General features: G+C 41.7%; 2 protein-coding genes across 7 annotated transcripts in view; both read right to left on the reverse strand.

The window, feature by feature from the left end:
* The window catches only part of LOC138949335 (coadhesin-like), a 191,535-nt gene that overhangs the window by 125,382 nt on the left and 46,686 nt on the right, over nt 1-19,467 (reverse strand). The window lies entirely within an intron of this gene.
* The window catches only part of LOC138949334 (coadhesin-like), a 30,919-nt gene that overhangs the window by 6,527 nt on the left and 4,925 nt on the right, over nt 1-19,467 (reverse strand). Inside the window, exons 2-10 of one of the 4 annotated variants that reach the window (XM_070321121.1) lie at nt 12,009-12,090; nt 7,166-7,222; nt 6,687-6,706; nt 5,349-5,537; nt 4,497-4,685; nt 3,962-4,150; nt 2,799-2,987; nt 2,158-2,346; nt 1,331-1,519 (exon numbers count right to left, since the gene is read on the reverse strand). In XM_070321121.1, coding sequence (XP_070177222.1) covers nt 1,331-1,519; nt 2,158-2,346; nt 2,799-2,987; nt 3,962-4,150; nt 4,497-4,685; nt 5,349-5,537; nt 6,687-6,706; nt 7,166-7,222; nt 12,009-12,070 — 1,273 coding nt within the window. In that variant the 5' untranslated portion in view covers nt 12,071-12,090. Of the gene's footprint in view, nt 1-1,330; nt 1,520-2,157; nt 2,347-2,798; nt 2,988-3,961; nt 4,151-4,496; nt 4,686-5,339; nt 5,538-6,686; nt 6,707-7,165; nt 7,223-12,008; nt 12,091-19,467 lie in introns of all 4 variants that reach the window. The other 3 variants (XM_070321120.1, XM_070321122.1, XM_070321123.1) reach the window with 3 other exon arrangements.

The raw sequence follows: 19,467 nt of genomic DNA on the forward strand, positions 1-19,467 counted from the left end.
ATTACGCATGTGACCGTTGGCTTCAGGTTGACCAGTAAATCCAGATACATAACGGCACTGTGAGCGTACATTTCGCTCCCCGAGCCCACATGTTTGGTTTTGTCTTAGGTTACCAAAATTTGCGGGAAGAGGAGAAATTTGGTGGGAAAACTTGCATTTAGTCGTCAAAGCATGGTCTCGCGTCGTCACTGTCCGGAGGAGAACAGCTTTGTGACTAATAAATGTTTAATTAGATAGCAGAGCATCACTATTGCTGGATGTGGATGAATATGATATCTGTGACAGACAGGGATTACGACATTTGCTGCCGAGTCGCCTGAATAATGGTGTTTTAGTGTGTGAAAAAGTGAAGAAAGTGTCTTTCATGAGTCATGAGTGCCTGGTTCCAACGTGCATGACTGTGATACGCGGTGTTCTACCGGACACATCAAGCAACGCGTATACAATTATTTTCTCTGGAAAAGTCTGCCATAAATTCAAGACATTGGTACTTTACTGACGATCGTATTCATCCACCAAATAACTTCAGCTTCCCTTTTCAGCCCAAAAAGAAAACTTTTTTTCGGTTGAATATGTTTCACTTTTTAAAAAAAAAGTAATAAATACCAAACTAACATTCGTAAAGTGCAGACTATCTTTGAAACGATTTATTATTACAGAACGATTATTGAAAGTGTTTCACTCTCAGGCAGATTAACCAGTGGTGTCATGAAGCATCCATGGCGGCTGCAATAGCGCGGAGTGACCGGAACTTTGGGGTCAGGCAACATCTGGTAAACGTTATGTGGCGGGTGTGTGCTGCCGAAAAGGAATGAGCGGTGCGTGGACATTATCTTTCTCGTGTCTTTAGCTCCGCCCAGTCCACCACGACTGACAGCCGTTTGATTTTGAATTCAAATTTGGCGAGTGAATTTTTTTTTCTGAAAGTACGTTATCCAGGGGTTATTATAAACATTTTTTGGGGTGCATGTGTGGTGTACACCTTCAAATGTTTGCTTGACAAAAATGGTGCTTTTGAGTTTGGTACAGACAGAGTATTTTTGAAAATAATATTTCAAGTGAGAGCTCGTTTCCTGAAAAGGGCTGGACATTAGACTGAAGTGCCACGCGCCGCTCTGCTTTTATACCCGACCCTCGGCCTTTAAAGAAAGTATACCATGAACTGAGCTTTGCGCCCGCTACAGGATACAAGTAGCACATCGTGCTATATATTTTATACGTGTGATGTAAACAAAAAACCCAGACAAACGAGCAAACAAATAATCACAATATACCGTGATAAAGTCAAAACCGGTATAGAGTCACTCTTGGTCTTCCATAGTTTACTCACTGGGACAAGGCTGGGTGTTGCAGCTCGGAGTCTCCTGCATACTGCTCGAACCGGGACAGGAAGCGCCGCCATGGGCAGGAGCTGGGTTGGTGCACGTGCGCACTTTGGTCACGGTCAGGTTTCCGGTTCCGCATGACTTGGTGCAAGCTGTACGAGACTGCTCGGAATAGTCCGTCCATCCACCGTTAACTGAAAACGATCATGTGACTTCAATGGTCAGTGATTAGCACATTGACATCTGAAACTAAAGAGATCAGTGAATTACAACATGGCCGCTATTTATACCCGTTTCCACAAGACCGATGTACAGGTCAAAACTTCGCTTGACAATGCTAAAAGCATAAGTTACCATCGAGTTACAACATGACAGCCATTTATACCCGTTTCCATAGTGTGTAGTGTAGTGGTCTAAACTTCGCTTGACAATGCTAAACACATTGAAACTTCAAACACAAGATACCAGCGAGTTACAACATGGTCGCCATTTATACTCATTTGCCCAGATAAGGTGTATTTGTCGACAATGTCCACAATGTTACTGGTTTGAAAGAACATAGACACCGCTACAGCGGCTTCAAACAGGCTTTTGGAGGGTGTCAATCGACCATGATAACCTCGAAGTTTCAAATGGAAGCCTGCCAAGGTTTTCGTAATTCAATCGGTCACCAAACTTGTTTCTGCTTTCGTGCGATTGCAACAAGGCCGAAATGACTCCTTTCAGTTAAACATTTTCCTGCAAGGGTCACCATCAATAACAACTCAGTGCCACCCCTTTCTTTCTGTTTTACTGGTATGGAGTCAGTGTTGGCCTTCCATAGTTTACTCACTGGGACACGGCTGTGTGTTGCAGCTGAGGATCTCCTGCATACTGCTCGAACCGGAACAGGAAGTGCCGCCATGGGCAGGAGAGGGGTTGGTGCACGTGCGCACTTTGGTCACGGTCAGGTTTCCGGTTCCGCATGACTTTGTGCAAGCTGTACGGGACTGCTCGGCATAGTCCGTCCATCCACCGTCAACTGAAAACGACCACGTGACGTAACTGTTCAGTGCTAAACAAACTGACATCCAAAACGTCAGCGACAAGCGAGTTCCAACAATCCTCGTTATTCCAACATGGCCGTCATTTACACCCGTTTCTGCAGCAACAGTGTACTCGAAGAAACTTTCCGTCGGAATCTAGTTATCAAAAACATACACAAATACGAGTGTACACAAACCTTTTTCCATTCTTGAAATAGGAATTATATCACATTTTAAGTGATTATTGCTTTAAAGGCACAGTTCTTCTGGTCTTAACTGGCTGGGCTTTAACTTCGGGTATTGCTAATATTTTAACTTTGACACATACTAAAAATCAACAGCCTGTACGTTTTCTGTGCAGATTTTGGGACTTTTTTTGTGTGAACTGATTTCGCAGACTGACACAAGTGGCTGAAGCGTCAGTTTTGGCTTTCCATACTTTACTCACTGGGACAAGGCTGGGTGTTGCAGCTCAACGTCTCCTGCATACTGCTTGAACCGGAACAGGAAGTGCCGCCATGGGCAGGAGCGGGGTTGGTGCACGTGCGCACTTTGGTCACGGTCAGGTTTCCGGTTCCGCATGACTTGGTGCAAGCTGTACGGGACTGCTCGGCCCAGTCCGTCCACCCACCGTCAACTGAAAACGATCACCTGACTTCAGTGGACATTTGTTATGTTATTTAATGAAAAAAATATATTGAAAGATCTAGACAGCATTTCATGAATAGTCATACAGAAAAAGGTGTGTAACTATCACGTGATTAAGTAGGATAAAGTGGGTTTCTGGCATTAGCTGAACAAGACAGATACGCTCGAGTGGTTCTCTTATCATCCCTCCTACTGTTGTTCTAATGTCACTTCTAATGGAGATTGAAACTCTGGAATCGTTTATTTTTGTGGAGTCTCCTCCAGAGAGTTTGTGAGTGCTCGACCAACATTTACAACTGTGCTTACAAAACACAAGTAAAGAGACCATGCAGCGAGTTACAACATGGCCTCCATTTACACTCGTTTCCCCAGCAACGCTGTACTCTTTGAAACTTTCCATAGTGATTTCTGGTTTGCAAGAACATAAACAACTATGCGGTTGCATAACAACATTTTCAGTCTTCAAGTTAAATATGTTTTACATTTTTAGTGCATGTTACCTTAAAGGCACGGTCCTGCCCATCTAAAATGGCAAGGCTTTTGAATGAGAAAGCTCCATGCCTTAAACCTAGACACATACTAAAAATCAACAGCCTGTATGCTTTGTCTGCAAAGTGGGACGTAAAAAACAACAACACATTAATAGGCTTCCATTTGAGGTTTTCATGGTCAATTGAAGCCTGCCAAAAGCCTTGATCATTGAAGGGCGGAGACAAGCGACGGAGGGCTTCAAATAGGCTTTGCGAGGGCGTCAATTCACCATGATAACCTTGAATTTTCAAATGGAAGCCTGTCAATGTTATTGTAATTCAATCTGTCACCGAACTTGTTTGCGCTTTCCTGCGATTGCATTAAGGCCAAAATGATTTCGTTCTATTCACATATTCTTTTCAGTTCAATAATTTACTCACTGGTAGAAAGTACAAACACAGAGTCACTTTTGGGTTTCCATACTTTACTCACCGGGACAAAGTTGGGTGTTGCATCTCGGAGTCTCCTGCATACTGTTCTGACCGGAACAGAAAGAGCCGTTATTGGCAGGAGATGGGTTGGTGCACGTGCGCACCTTTGTGACGATCTGGCTTCCGGTTCCGCATGACTTGGTGCAAGCTGTACGGAACTGCTCGGTCCAGTCTGTCCATCCACCGTTAACTGAAAACGATCACATCACTTCATTGGATAGTGCCGGAATGAATACTGAAATCGACTAAATAATACATAAAATACAACAACAAAACGGGTCTTAAACGCAGTTTTTACATTATGTGTATAAATAATAATTGGTCACACGATTAATTAGTTTGTTTGCCTCGGCCATTGCAGATTTTAGTTTCGGTACTTTTTACATGTTAACCGGTAAAGAACCGGAGCATTTTGGCTAAATTTGAATCATTGAACAGCAACAGAGTCAACATCAACACGAATTGAGGACTATAAAAGCTTTTTTTGTTACTTTTACCGGTATAGCGTCAGTTTTGGCTTTCCATACTTTACTTACTGGGACAAGGCTGGGTGTTGCAGCTCGGAGTCTCCTGCATTCTGCTCGAACCGACACAGGAACGGCCGCCATGGGCAGGAGCGGGGTTGGTGCACGTGCGCACTTTGGTCACGGTCTGGTTTCCGGTTCCGCATGATTTTGTGCAAGCTGTACGGGATTGCTCGTTCCAGGCCGACCATCCACCGTTAACTGAAAACGATCACGTCACTTTGCTGGACAGTACTAAAATGAATACTGAACCCAACGAAACCAATCACAACGTCTGTTTTTGACCATTTTTGTCATATATAAATCTCTGACGTCAAAAGAGAAACAAAGTTCGAGAAGATGTCATTACGCGAATAATTACTTCATGCAAAAACTGTGTTATTTCTTCTACATAAGCCCCGAGGAACTAAAAGAGAATTTTGAGAACGAAGTTTGTCTCGTTGACAGTGTCATCTCAGTAGTAGAACATTGTTCGTTAGGTCACCAAGCACGTGCTACACACGAATACACACCGACTCTGGATCGCTCCTGCCATGAATCACATTACTGCATTATTGAGTTGCTGAACATGTCTTCTTCAAGAAACTCTGAATTATGCTTAAAACATATTCACTTGGTTTTGTCTGTCAATCTGCAAACATGGTCCTGAAGGTATTAGCAATTTCCCGTCGTTTCAGGCAGTCCAAAGTGTCATCTTATTCCTATTGTGAATAATGTTCGACATATCTGCCAATATGACGGCAATGTGCAATAAGGTTTGGCTTTATTTCGACTGCTGACGTAAAACCACACTTCTGCGATATAAATCTTCTTGGTAGAAAATATCACTACAGAGTCACTTTTGGCCTCACATACTTTGCTCACCAGGACACAATCGGATGTTGCAGCTGACCGTTTCCGATATACTGCTCGAACCGGAACAGGAACGTCCACCACCGGAAGGAGCTGGGTTGGTGCACGTGCGCACTTTGGTGACGATCTGGTGTCCGAGTCCACATGTCTTACTGCAACCTGTACGGGACCGCTCGGTCCATGCCGACCATCCACCGTGCGCTGAAAAAGATCAACTGACTTCACCGCTGTTCCTGGCTTGCATTTTAGTGCGAGTTAAAAAATCTACAAGGCAGAGGGAATCATTTGGCTACCAACATCTACAGCCAGCACACTGTTAAGCTCGCTTGCTTGTTATACCCAAATGTTTTCGCGCTACACGGCGGGAGATGGGCGTTATTAGTGTATGGCACTGAGCGAGCCAGCAGCTGCTGCGTTATCTCTGCTGTGGGGGAAAGGATGGGTGCTAAAATAGCTCAGCCTGCCTGCAGTTCAGGGGGCAGAAATGATGCCCTGGGAACAGCCGCGACTTTGCTGTGCATGTAAGCTTCAAGGTACAGTCCTTTTTAGGTCAAAACAGGTCTGCTCACCATGTCAGACAAGGTCAAGCTTTAGCGTGGGATAAGGCCAGCCGACCTCTAGTCTTGCTCGCATATCAAACATCAACATCCTAACTTCTTTCTGTGCAGATATTGATGGAGGGGGGGGGGGGGGGCAAATTAATTTTGATGATTGATATTTATTGTGACTTTTTCGACATTCATTAACAAACCCAAACTATAACAATCGCATAATTACTTTTGGGACCGGCACGGTTGGCCTAGTGGTAAGGCGTCCGCCCCTTGATCGGGAGGTCGTGGGTTCGAACCCCGGCCGGGTCATACCTTTAAAATTGGCAATTTGGTGGCTGCTCCGCCTGGCGTCTGTCATTATGGGGTTAGTGCTAGGACTGGTTGGTCCGGTGTCAGAATAATGTGACTGGGTGAGACATGAAGCCTGTGCTGCGACCTCTGTCTTGTGTGTGGCGCACGTTATATGTCAAAGCAGCACCGCCCTGATATGGCCCTTCGTGGTCGGCTGGGCGTTAAGCAAACAAACAAACAAATTACTTTTGGAATATGTCCAAGAGGAGGGATGTTCCCATACCACAGACACGCTTGATCAGGGCTGAGATGGTGAGCCCAACGATTATCATCAGAAGGACCGTGCCTAACTGGTTGATAATTCTTATTTCTAATTGTTCTTGTCCTCATCTTGTGTGTGTGTGTGTGTTCTATGTGTGTGTGTGTGTGTGTGTGTGTGTGTGTGTGTGTGTGTGTGTGTGTGTGTGTGTGTGTGTGTGTGTGTGTGTGTGTTTAAATGCGTACTTACAACAGGAGCGGTAGCGTATCCTGCACGACAAAAAGTATGCAGCAATAATCAGAAGATAAATTACTTTCTTGGTTTCATCCTTTCTCCTGTATTTGTCCTGTTGGTTATTCAAGAAGGTCGATTTCTGTATGTGTATCATACCACCCAGCTATTTATCCATCCACCCATTCATCCATCCCTTTATTGTTCCAGTCATCTGTCCATCCATCCATAATTCAATATATCCATAAAGCCGTTGACCAATCTGTTCTTCCATCCTTCCTTCCATCCATCCGTAGTTCAAACCATAATTCCATCCTTCCATATATCATTCATTCATCCATCCATCCATCCATCAAGCAACTGGTCACGTAATTACATTCATTCATTTATATTCATGCCAGCATTCTTTTACTGCATCATTAAAATCAGTATAGATGTACCTGCTGAACATGAATCATGCGTATTAGTAATACATTAAATATTTTTATAACACTTACCTCGTACACCGACTCCACCCGAACATGCCGCAACTAGTATAGGCAGTGTAACTGCACCTGCAGAAAACAAGTCGTGTCAAGCTTTGATTTCCAGGTCGTTCAGTGCCTTGAAGTGCCTTCAAACTATATTTACAAGACACTTGACCAAGAGCACACACACACGCACGTACACACACGCACGTACGCTTATAGGCACGCACGCACACACACACACACACACAAACGCACACACACACACACACACACAGAGGACAGACTCACTTCATGAGGAGAGCCTTGGTGCTGATACTGTTGTTCTGACCCTGCTCACACACACACACACACACACTCACACACACACACACACACACAAACGCACACACACACATACAAACACGCACACACAAACACACACACACACAAACACGCACACACAAACCACACACGCACAAACACACACACACACACACACACACACACACAGACAGACGCACACACACACACACACACACACACACACACACACACACACACACACACACACAGGGAGACAAACATCCTCTTCCTCCCTCTTAAACTCTTTCAGTCAGAACAAGTGTTTATTGAACGAACAAATGGAATACATGTTAAATATATTTATTGCTTAATTTCGCAATTGAGTATGTTGAATGAGGACTTTTATGGATTTAATATTCAGGTTGACAGGTGAGTAATTGGCAGTTGTTTGGTTATTGCACAATAATGGGGGATCGAAACAAGGAGATCTTACATTTACGTTTGATTGTCAACTTCAAAACTGATATAAACTTATTATGCGTTCTTTTGAGATACGATTGGTGTTGTATATTGTAAGAGACCATAAAGTCGTATTCTTTTTCACATAAGGTTTGCAGAACACACACACACACACACACACACACACACACACACACACACACACACACACACTCACACACACACACACACACACACACACATACACACACACACACACACACACACACACACACACAAACACACACACAAACACACACACACACACGGAAACAAACATCTCATTCAGTCAGATCAAGTATTGATTAAAGGCTGCCATATTCGTAGCGTTCATTAATTAATTAATATTTGTTTACATGTGCCAATAATGTTATAAAACTGTACCTAAGGGGATATAATAACGATTGGCTGTAGCTTTCGAACACAGAAAAAAATATTTCAGTATTGCAAAGTGGTGTTGATAGTGTCGAATGTAAACAGAACAGTCTCAAACGCCATCTTTGGTTTACGAAACGTCACGAAGTGACGTCAACGGTCTAAAAAATAGCCCAAGTCCTGGAGAACTGTTGCTAAACAATGCAATACAGAATTAACTATTTCTCGTAATTGGTAAGGACTTCAAACCTAAAACTTTGCAGGAAGCTTACTTTATACATCCCCGCAACGATGGGAAAAACCCTGGAAGTAATTAAACTAATTAAATAGGTCTATGTCAGCCTTTAAACGAACAAAGGACAGACATTGTAAAATATGTTTATCACTTGAGTGCGGTTGGCAGGTGGGTCACTTGCAGTAGTTTGATTATTGCGCAATCATGTTGGGATCGAAACAAGGAGATCTTGCATTTACGTTTGATTGTCAACTTCAAAATTGATATAAACTTGTTATGCGTTCTTTATAGATACGAACGGCATTGTATATAGATAGAGACTTTAAAGTCCCATTCTTTCCCACATAAGGTTTACAGAACGTTTCAAGATTTTCACACACACAATCCTACAACCTTATGAAACACGCTATAGTTATGACATTCAGTAACATTTTATGAAGCATGCAGAGTGGGGTTTTAGCAGACGTATTACACCCTTACATGTGCTTCTTGTTCTTCTTCTTGTTAATCTTCGTGTTCTTTTGTTGTTGTTGTTGTTGTTGTTGTTCTTCTTCTTCTGCGTCTATGGGCTGAAACTCCCACGTACACTCGTGTTTTGTGTGTGCACGAGTTGGGTTTTACGTGTATGACCGTTTTTACCCCGCCATTTTGGCAGCGGGAGATGCATGCTTCGTATTTCCGTTTTTCTATAACCCACCGAACTTTGACATGTATTATATGATCTTTTACGTGCGCACTTGGTCTTGTGCTTGCGTAAACGCACGAAAGGGGCGAAAGCACTAGCAGGTCTGCACACACGTTGACCTGGGAGATCGGAACATTCTCCTCCCTTAACCCACCAGGCGGCCGCGGCCGGGATTTGAACTGATGACTTTCGGATTAGGAGGCCGATGTCTTATCTACTACTCCACTGCGCCTGTCATTCAGTAACATTTTATGAAGCAAGCAGAGTGGCATTTTAACAGACGTATTAAACACGTACATCCGCTTCAAGGTGAATTTTAGGCTGCCGCCGTCGGGTATGCATTCTTTCGCACATAAGGTTAGCAGAACGTGTCCAGCTTTTCACACACGCACTCACACACACACCTGATGAAACACGCTATTTAGCAACATTTTATGAAGCATGCAGAGTGGCTTTTTAGTTTTAGCAGACGTTTTAAAACTAACATCCGCTTCAATGGCTAATTTTAGGCTGCCACTGTGGTCATTGACATGCAAACCTTAAATTTATGGAGTCTACTCTAGTCTTTTGCTATCGTTTTACTTCGTGAAAACTGTAGCAATCTACTACACACACACGACATCCTGTTTTATTGTGGAGGTCATCGAAATGTCTGATACAGAAGCAGAGGTAATAGGGATTTCAAGTCACGGGTGGTAGTTGGAGTGGTCATGGCAACCTACATGCAGCCACCAGGTGGGGTGTGTAATACAACACATGAACAACGGATAACGAGGAACATGCACCCACAAAGTTAATTCATTGGATTAGTTTTACTTTAGAGATTTCAAGCTTCTAAATGCACAGGAGTCTAGAACCAAGGCTTTTAAAATTTCAACCCGGAAGATAGAGGATTTACCGAAACTGCGCACCTGTTGTAAGTTAATTGTAAGCTGACTTACCTTGTTTGGCTTTTATAGTTTAGCAAAACCATTTGGTATGGGATTCATTTGACACGTACTGTAGAGTCCCAACATTTGAACATGTGAAAATCTATCAATCGTCATTCCTTAAATCTTAAAGGATCAAATGATACCTTACCTTACTTATTGTTCACATTCAGAAATCAGCGAATGTTGAAAGTCGAATTTAGTCTTTTTTCATACTTTGAATGAAGCGAATGCTCGTTCGGTATCGAGAGAGCTTGCTTCAGAGGGACAATTCTTCAATAATATCAAAATTGACTTGGCACAATGAAGGCAAGTTCAACATGCACGGCAGACAAAAGACTTCGAACGAAGAACACATATCAGAAATGTGACCCTCCACCACGAAATGAGTCGCATGTCACCTCGCGCGGTTCTGCGCTAGGCTTAATATAAGTCCGGGGAGTGTCTGGTAACAGTGTGAGGATCACCTTAGTCACAGGCTTATAACTCAAACAGTTTTCGTTCTTTTCTAAAACGGTTTTCACCACTGGATAGAGCATAAAACACTTTTTAGGAAAATGTAAAAATATGAAAATCATGCAAAGGTGACATGCGACTCATTCCGTGGTGGAGGGTCACAAATGTGTAAATGCGATTGGTTTGACTGAGGTCGTGCATGACAGGAAATGTCTTACCCAAAAAGGGTAAAGACATGGCTACAGAAAAAAACACTAGTATTTCCCTTGTGTTATCACGAACCGATCTAACCAATAAATCATAAATAATAGCAAGTCCGCCTCTTTGCGTCCGTGATTTGTCGCAGGAAATTTATATAATGAAGGAAATGGCAAAAATATGACGATACATAACTTTGCAATTGTTGCTGTTGTTGTTTTGGTGGTGACGATGATTATGATCATGATGTTGTTGTTGTTGTAATTGTTGTTGTTATTCTTGTTGTTGAGGTGTTACTAATTATATCTTTCACTTCTCGCCATACAGTTTTATTCTTTCTCAAAACCACTTCAACAAAAGCACAAAAACACTCCAAAAAGCAAAACAAAACTACCGAAACAACCCCCATCCCCACCCATAACAACCCCCATCCCCACCCAAAACAACCCCCATCCCCACCCAAACCAACACCCATCCCTACCCAAAACAACACCCATCCCCACCCAAAACAACACCCATCCCCACCCAAAACAACCCCCATCCCCACCCAAAACAACCCCCATCCCCACCCAAAACAACCCCCATCTCCACCCAAAACAACACCCATCCCCACCCAAAACAACACCCATCCCCACCCAAAACAACACCCATCCCCACCCAAAACAACCCCCATCCCCACCCAAAACAACACCCATCCCCACCCAAAACAACCCCCATCCCCACCCAAAACAACACCCATCCCCACCCAAAACAACCCCCATCCCCACCCAAAACAACCCCCATCCCCACCCAAAACAACACCCATCCCCACCCAAAACAACCCCCATCCCCACCCAAAACAACACCCATCCCCACCCAAAACAACACCCATCCCCACCCAAAACAACCCCCATCTCCACCCAAAACAACACCCATCCCCACCCAAAACAACCCCCATCTCCACCCAAAACAACACCCATCCCCACCCAAAACAACCCCCATCCCCACCCAAACCAACACCCATCCCCACCCAAAACAACACACAAAATACCCACACACAATACAAACGTAAAATTACACCAGAAGGTAAAAAGCTACATAAATAGATAACCAGATAACACACACACACACACACACACACACACACACACACACAAACACACACATGGACTAAATTAATCAGACAGGTAGGCAGCTAACGGGCTAGATAAGGAGATAAATGTTTTTTCTCACGTGGCGGCATGGACAGCTGGGATGGCCAAAGCCACCACAACCAGCATCAACACTCCTCTCATGGTCAACACCTGCACACACACTGGAATTCACCAGAACGTATTGACATTAGGCCCTTGATCTCAATTCACAAACGCACCAGTAAAAAATATATGACGTGTAGAGACATTCTTAACAAAATCATACAGAAGTTCTCACATAGATAATTATGTGACTTATTTTCAATTAAGATAAGATAAGATAAGAAACCTTTAATGTCCTTTTTTATTTTACACAAACATGGACATTTTCCTTTTGGCACCACACCGCATTTCTAATAACACAAAGACAGGGGTTCACATCCATGAGAGGTGCTATAGGACATTTGTCCTGATTGAACAAAACTAATTCAATAGGACATTTTTTTCGCAACAAAACGTAAATTTAATTAAACTTGACTTAATTTCTTGGTGATCGGTAAGCACCAATTTTCGGAAGTTAGAACAGCCAATAGTAAAATAGTTTGACTTGCATGTTTGCTGACATTTTGTGCCAAACATCAGTCGCTTCATTGGGTTGTGCGACACCCACGGGAATGAAGTCGGCCAGCTTGAATCGAAGCAATGCGCGGGGGTGGGGGAGGGGGTAACGTCTTTCTTCGGTGCCGAAGTTTCACTTTCTAGAGCGACGGTTTCATCTGGTTCTGGCTGCTCAGAGGCCGGAGGGAGCTCAGTTTCAGTGGTACTAGCCGCTGATGAGGGCAGAGATTTGAAGTACAAACGCTTCTGGGCTTTTTCTGGCACCAATTTTCGTTTCGGCGGCATGTTGCTTTTTCGGAGAAAAAAAACCGCAAAGGGAGGCATCTGTCAACCGGCTTGGAGCGTTCAGAGTTGCGACCTTTGAAAGCTCTTCTCTATAAAAAGCACATACAGTCTCCCCAAGTTTCGTCTGCTTGGAGAGACATGTATCGCTTCGCAAAACATCGATAATATAGCAAATCAAACTACTGTAAATTGGAAAGTACTGACAATGTCCGGATCAAATGAAAGCATAATCGGACAATGACTACTTGATGACAAAAACAATAGGACATAATTATGTCCTCTTGCATGACAAATGTGTAGGACATTTGGAAAAAAATATCTGTGTATGTCCAATGTCCGACGATTTTTATGGCAATTTATCTTTACTGATGCCACAAAAGTATAAATGTCAATCATATTCAGACCACCATTGCAATAAGGTCTGCAAACGACATTTCGCCGAATCTTTGCAGGTTTACCATACCACAGGAAGGAATAAAAGGCTGCATTAACTTCTCGTATAAGGTCTTCGGGGTGGGTCTTCGGCTCCAATCCTTTAACATTCTTTTAATCTCTTATAATTTTCCTTCATAATTAAGTTCCCAAATGTTGCTAGTGTTTGTCGAAAATTTGACTCCCAATACTTTAAAAATCCCAGGGTCCCAACAAAAGTTCATATCCCTCATATATCTTTCTTGTGAATTTCGCTTTCTTCCGATCCAGACAATTTGAGTTTTTTCATTATCTTTAATCCGGAAAATTTAGAAAATCTCTGTAAAGTTATAACACATTCAATAAACGATTCATTACTGCCATCCAAATAAAGAGTTGTATCGTCCGCAAACTGAGACAATAACACTTCCTCGTTATTCAATTTCAATCCTTTTATCACAGAATTATTACGTAACATTAATGACAATATCTCGGAACATATTAAATACAAATATGGTGAGAGGCTATCGCTTTGTCGGACGCCTCTTCTTATGTTAAACCAACCAGAATATTGGCCATTTACTGTAACACATGTCTGTATATTTTGGTAAAAAACTCGTACCCACTTTTTTTTTTTATATCATTTCCAAAATTGAAAAAAATCCAATGCCTTTTGCAAAAAGGGCCAGGACACACTGTCAAACGCCTTCTCAAAATCAATTGCAAGCAGCAAACCTGGTATATTTTCTCTTTCAGTAAACATCAACACATCATAGAGAAAACGTAGATTATCCCCGATAAATCTTCCTTTCATGAAACCTGTTTGGTGTTCACTAATAATCTTGGGTAACATTATTTTCAATCTATTCGCAATACAGGATGAACACATTTTATAGGATATGTGAAGCAGGAATATTGACCGCCAGTTCTTAATAAATTATTTTGGCTTATCTTGTTTCGGAATGCATGTAATAATGCCTTGTTTCTGTATAACTGACAATTCTCGACATTGAAATCCAGCATTTGCAGAACATAACAGAAATAATCCAATATCCTGGACAAAATATTTATACACTTCTGTTGTAAACCCGTCAGGTCCTGGGCTTGTTCCGTTTTTCATGTTCCGTAATATTGAACACATTTCAGTATAGGTGAGATTCCCCTTAATATTATCTCTGTCTTTATTTGTAAAACGGGATGTGTTTTTCTCCATAAATAATTCCTGTAAATCAACGTCTTCTGTTGGTCGCAAATTATATAGATCTTTGTAAAACTGTTTCACGTTTTGCAAAATCTGTCTGTGTTCAAATATCAATTCATCAGTGTCGTCATCTTGCAAAACACTCATGGCCTTATTCTCATAATGGCGGTTTTCCATATTACAAAAATACCTACTCACCTTTTCTCCTTCTAACAGACACCTTGCTTTTGATCTTATCAACATACCATCAATCTTTTTCTTCCTCACATTTTCCAACTTGGTATTTTACATTTCAATCTGTAATAAGGAATCATTGGTCACATTATTTTCTAATAACTGCAGTTTGGTCATTAATTCTTTTTCAATATTTATTTTTCTTGTTTTCTTGTTGGAGGCGTAGGCAATTGTCTTTCCTCTAATTTCCATTAACAAGGTTTCAAAAAATAACTGATTGTTCATTCTGAATTGTATTTCATCATTGGGTATTAAATGTATACCATACACTGGCAGTGCGTAAAACTTCTTCACCTCAATAATTAATTTCTTTAAGTCTTTAACATAATTATTCAGTGTCAAACATCAGCCAGTCATACATTTCCAAAAAGGTCTGTCTCTTTGCATATCTTCGGTCTTCAATGTAAATATTACTGGTGAGTGGTCAAATCTATAACCACACTCAATGTCGCAACCATTTACCTCAATCAACAAATTACTTGACATCAGGAAATAATCCAATCTCCCTTGTTTGAGAGAATTAAATTTCCTCCATGTATAACGGCGTCGTTCGGGGTATAAATCCCTCCAGACATCTATCAAATCATAAAAATCCATCATATCTCTTATCTTGTTTCTTGACTGAGGCCGATTTACATTACATACATAATTCCTCATATCCATTTTCATATCTAACACAACATTCCAATCACCACCAATAATAACATAATCATTTCCAAACTGTCTAATCATTGCGCTTACATTTAAAAAAAAAGGAGGCTTTATCTCCACTGCTAGGTCCATATATATTTACAATAGTGTACCTCTTTTTCAAAAAATCAACATCCATAATAATAAAACAACCATCCTCATCACGAACAACATTGTGCACTTTATGTTCAAAATCATTATTAAACATAACCGCAACACCATTTTTATTAGAGGCACATCCAGACAACCAAACTGAGTAGCTCCAGCATGCTCTTACAATATTGTCCATCTTGATATTTCAAATGTGTTTCCTGTAAAAAAAAAAACCATTTTGTCCTTTCAAAAAATCAAAAATGCCTTTCCTTTTTACATTTAGTCAAGTTTTGACTAAATGTTTTAACATAGAGGGGGAATCGAGACGAGGGTCGTGGTGTATGTGTGTGTGTGTATGTGTGTGTGTGTGTGTGTGTGTGTGTGTGTGTGTGTGTGTGTGTGTGTGCGTGTGTGCAGAGCGATTCAGACCAAACTACTGGACCGATCTTTATGAAATTTTACATGAGAGTTTCTGGGAATGATATCCCCGGACGTTTTTTTTCGTTTTTCGATAAATACCTTTGATGACGTCATATATGGCTTTTTGTATAAGTTGAGACGGCACTGTCACACCCTCATTTTTCAATCAAATTGATTGAAATTTTGGCCAAGCAATCTTTGACGAAAGCCGGACTTCGGTATTGCATTTTAGCTTGGTGGCTTAAAAATTAATTAATGACTTTGGTCATTAAAAATCTGAAAATTGTAAAAAAAAAATTTGTTTTTATAAAACGATCCAAATTTACGTTCATCTTACTCTTCATCATTTTCTGATTCCAAAAACATATAAATATGTTATATTTGGATTAAAAACAAGCTCTGAAAATTAAAAATATAAAAGTTATGATCAAAATTAAATTTTTGAAATCAATTTAAAAACACTTTCATCTTATTTCTTGTCGGTTCCTGATTCCAAAAACATATAGATATGATATGTTTGGATTAAAAACACGCTCAGAAAGTTAAAACGAAGAGAGGTACAGAAAAGCGTGCTATCCTTCTCAGCGCAACTACTACGTATACCCCGCTCTTCTTGTCAATTTCACTGCCTTTGCCACGAGCGGTGGACTGACGATGCTACGAGTATACGGTCTTGCTGAAAAATTGCATTGCGTTCAGTTTCATTCTGTGAGTTCGACAGCTTGACTAAATGTTGTATTTTCGCCTCACGCGACTTTTTCTTTTTTTCTTTCTGTCTGTCTCTCTGTGACTTTGTGTCTCTCTCTCTTTTTCCTTTCTTTCTTTCTGCCTGTCTCTCTGTGACTCTGTGTGTCTCTGTCTCTCTTTTTCTCTCTCTCTGTCTGTCTCTCTGTGACTCTGTGTGTCTCTGTCTCTCTTTTTCTCTCTCTGTCTCTCTGTGACTCTGTGTGTCTCTGTCTCTCTTTTTCTCTCTCTCTGTCTGTCTCTCTGTGACTGTGTGTCTCTGTCTCTATTTTTCTCTCTCTCTCTGCCTGTCTCTCTGTGACTCTGTGTGTCTCTGTCTCTCTTTTTCTCTCTCTGTGTCTGTCTCTCTGTGACTCTGTGTGTCTATGTCTCTCTTTTTCTCTCTCTGTGTCTGTCTCTCTGTGACTTTGTGTGTCTCTGTCTCTCTTTTTCTCTCTCTCTGTCTGTCTCTCTGTGACTCTGTGTGTCTCTATCTCTCTTTTTCTAGGGGGGGGGGGGTGAGGGGAGGGAGGGTAAAGGTAAAAAGGTTACAAGAACACTGACGGTCTGGATTAACAAAGACATTCCTATTTCGGCGACAAAAACATTAAATCTCTCAGCAGTTTCCATTCTTCCTTTAAAAATGCAAAGGCACATAACTGGCCCTGATTATTTCTAATCGATCCCTTGAGGTGCAAAGCTCAGTTGCTCCCAGCTGTGACTCTTCCCAGCTTCCCTCTCCATTGCACGCTGTGTTAAGGTAACCTCTCCATTGCACGCTGTGTTAAGGTAACCTCTCCATTGCACGCTGTGTTAAGGTAACCTCTCCATTGCACGCTGTGTTAAGGTAACCTCTCCATTGCACGCTGTGTTAAGGTAACCTCTCCATTGCACGCTGTGTTAAGGTAACCTCTCCATTGCACGCTGTGTTAAGGTAACCTCTCCATTGCACGCTGTGTTAAGGTAACCTCTCCGTTGCACGCTGTGTTAAGGTAACCTCTCCATTGCACGCTGTGTTAAGGTAACCTCTCCATTGCACGCTGTGTTAAGGTAACCTCTCCATTGCACGCTGTGTTAAGGTAACCTCTCCGTTGCACGCTGTGTTAAGGTAACCTCTCCATTGCACGCTGTGTTAAGGTAACCTCTCCATTGCACGCTGTGTTAAGGTAACCTCTCCATTGCACGCTGTGTTAAGGTAACCTCTCCATTGCACGCTGTGTTAAGGTAACCTCTCCATTGCACGCTGTGTTAAGGTAACCTCTCCGTTGCACGCTGTGTTAAGGTAACCTCTCCATTGCACGCTGTGTTAAGGTAACCTCTCCATTGCACGCTGTGTTAAGGTAACCTCTCCAGACTGCAATAATTCTCCATCCCCCCTTTTAACTCCGTCCTGATAATCTGGTCCGTACAGCAGCAGGACAGTATACGGCAATTGTATTGTAGGCCAAACAGATCGAGCCAGTCAGTGTTGCGTCCACACCGTTCTGCCCAGCGGTCGAGGTGAGTAATGACTGTCGAGTGCAAACCGTGTCTCATGTTCGAAAAACAAATGTGTGTGACTGTGACAAGGGAACAAACTACAATGAGCACAAAAAGTTAAGGATAAACGCCCAGTTTATGTTCGCATTTAAATACGAAGAATACGCTTTGTTATTGCAAGGTGGTACCTGTTTGGATTACAAAAAAAGCAAACTTCAAATTTCTATCTTTATCGTGCTTAAAGTTAAAAGTTTTGACCCTCCTCAATGTTTTACCATCCCCAAAGTCGCAAATCATGTCCATTCTGACCTATAAATCCCGCAAATATCTCGTTTAAGCACACCAATGCACTTTCTGGGATTTGTTTTTATCAAGGACTTTGTAAACAATTAGAACAAACAAGTCTTAATGTGTGCGCCGTCTAATGCACAGATGCGTGAATCGTAGCTGGAAGCCCAAGGGGATGTGTGCATGTCAATGCGGGAAGAACTGTACCTTTTAGGTCCTACTGGCCACAAAGTGTCTCCAAAATGGCGTGGTAAACTGTAATACAGTACCCTCCTTTCGCTTGAAATGAAACACTCGTGTCGAACATTACCTTAACCGGGCTCGTATTCTTGAAACAGCTGCAACTCATATACCGGCCTGTAAAACCACTTCCGCTCGATAAGTCCGCTAAGTGTTATTCATGAATCTCCGGTAAAGACTTACCCGGGTGTCTCCGAGCTGTAAAGTTAGAGGACCCATCCCCCTCCTCTAAAACCGTCAATTTTGAATAAATCTTGTTAAAACATTGTTTGTAGATTTATGTCCCTCATGGACACACACTGGTGTCATTTAAGCACCAATGCATTGCGGACAAATACGAGATACCGCTCGCGAAAGATTTTCTTCATTTGCAAAAGAGTACGTTATAATAGCAAAATTGATTTAAAAAAAATAATTTTAGGCTGGAATGTTTTGTTTTTTTAAATTCTTGGTTAACATGATATTAGTTTATTGATAAAGTTTGTTAACTTAAACATGTAAACATTTGATTAAAAAAAATTAAATACATAACCATGAAGAAGAATGCTTCCCGCTTAAAAAAACAAAGGTGAGAGAGAAAAAACCCACCTAAAATGCGGTAGCAGCCACCTGCATGCAACTGAGATTAAAAAGAAAAAAAGAAAAAAGAAATAAAAAAGGTCTCCCCGTGTTTTTATTTCATTCAGTTTGTTTGGGTAGTTGCTATTGACTTTGAAACTGACACGCTGGCTAAAAGCTGCAACATTGTGTCCTTCAAAGTCAAACTGTCATTTAACTACCGCCGGGTATTTATGTTTACTGCCCAGTAATTATTTATTTTTCCCCGGTATTCATGTGTGTCTAGCGGAAGGTCGGCAGCTACCAGTTGGTTATGTTT

This window comes from Littorina saxatilis, linkage group LG15, assembly GCF_037325665.1.
Source record: "Littorina saxatilis isolate snail1 linkage group LG15, US_GU_Lsax_2.0, whole genome shotgun sequence".
Classification (NCBI taxonomy): Eukaryota; Metazoa; Mollusca; class Gastropoda; order Littorinimorpha; family Littorinidae; genus Littorina; species Littorina saxatilis.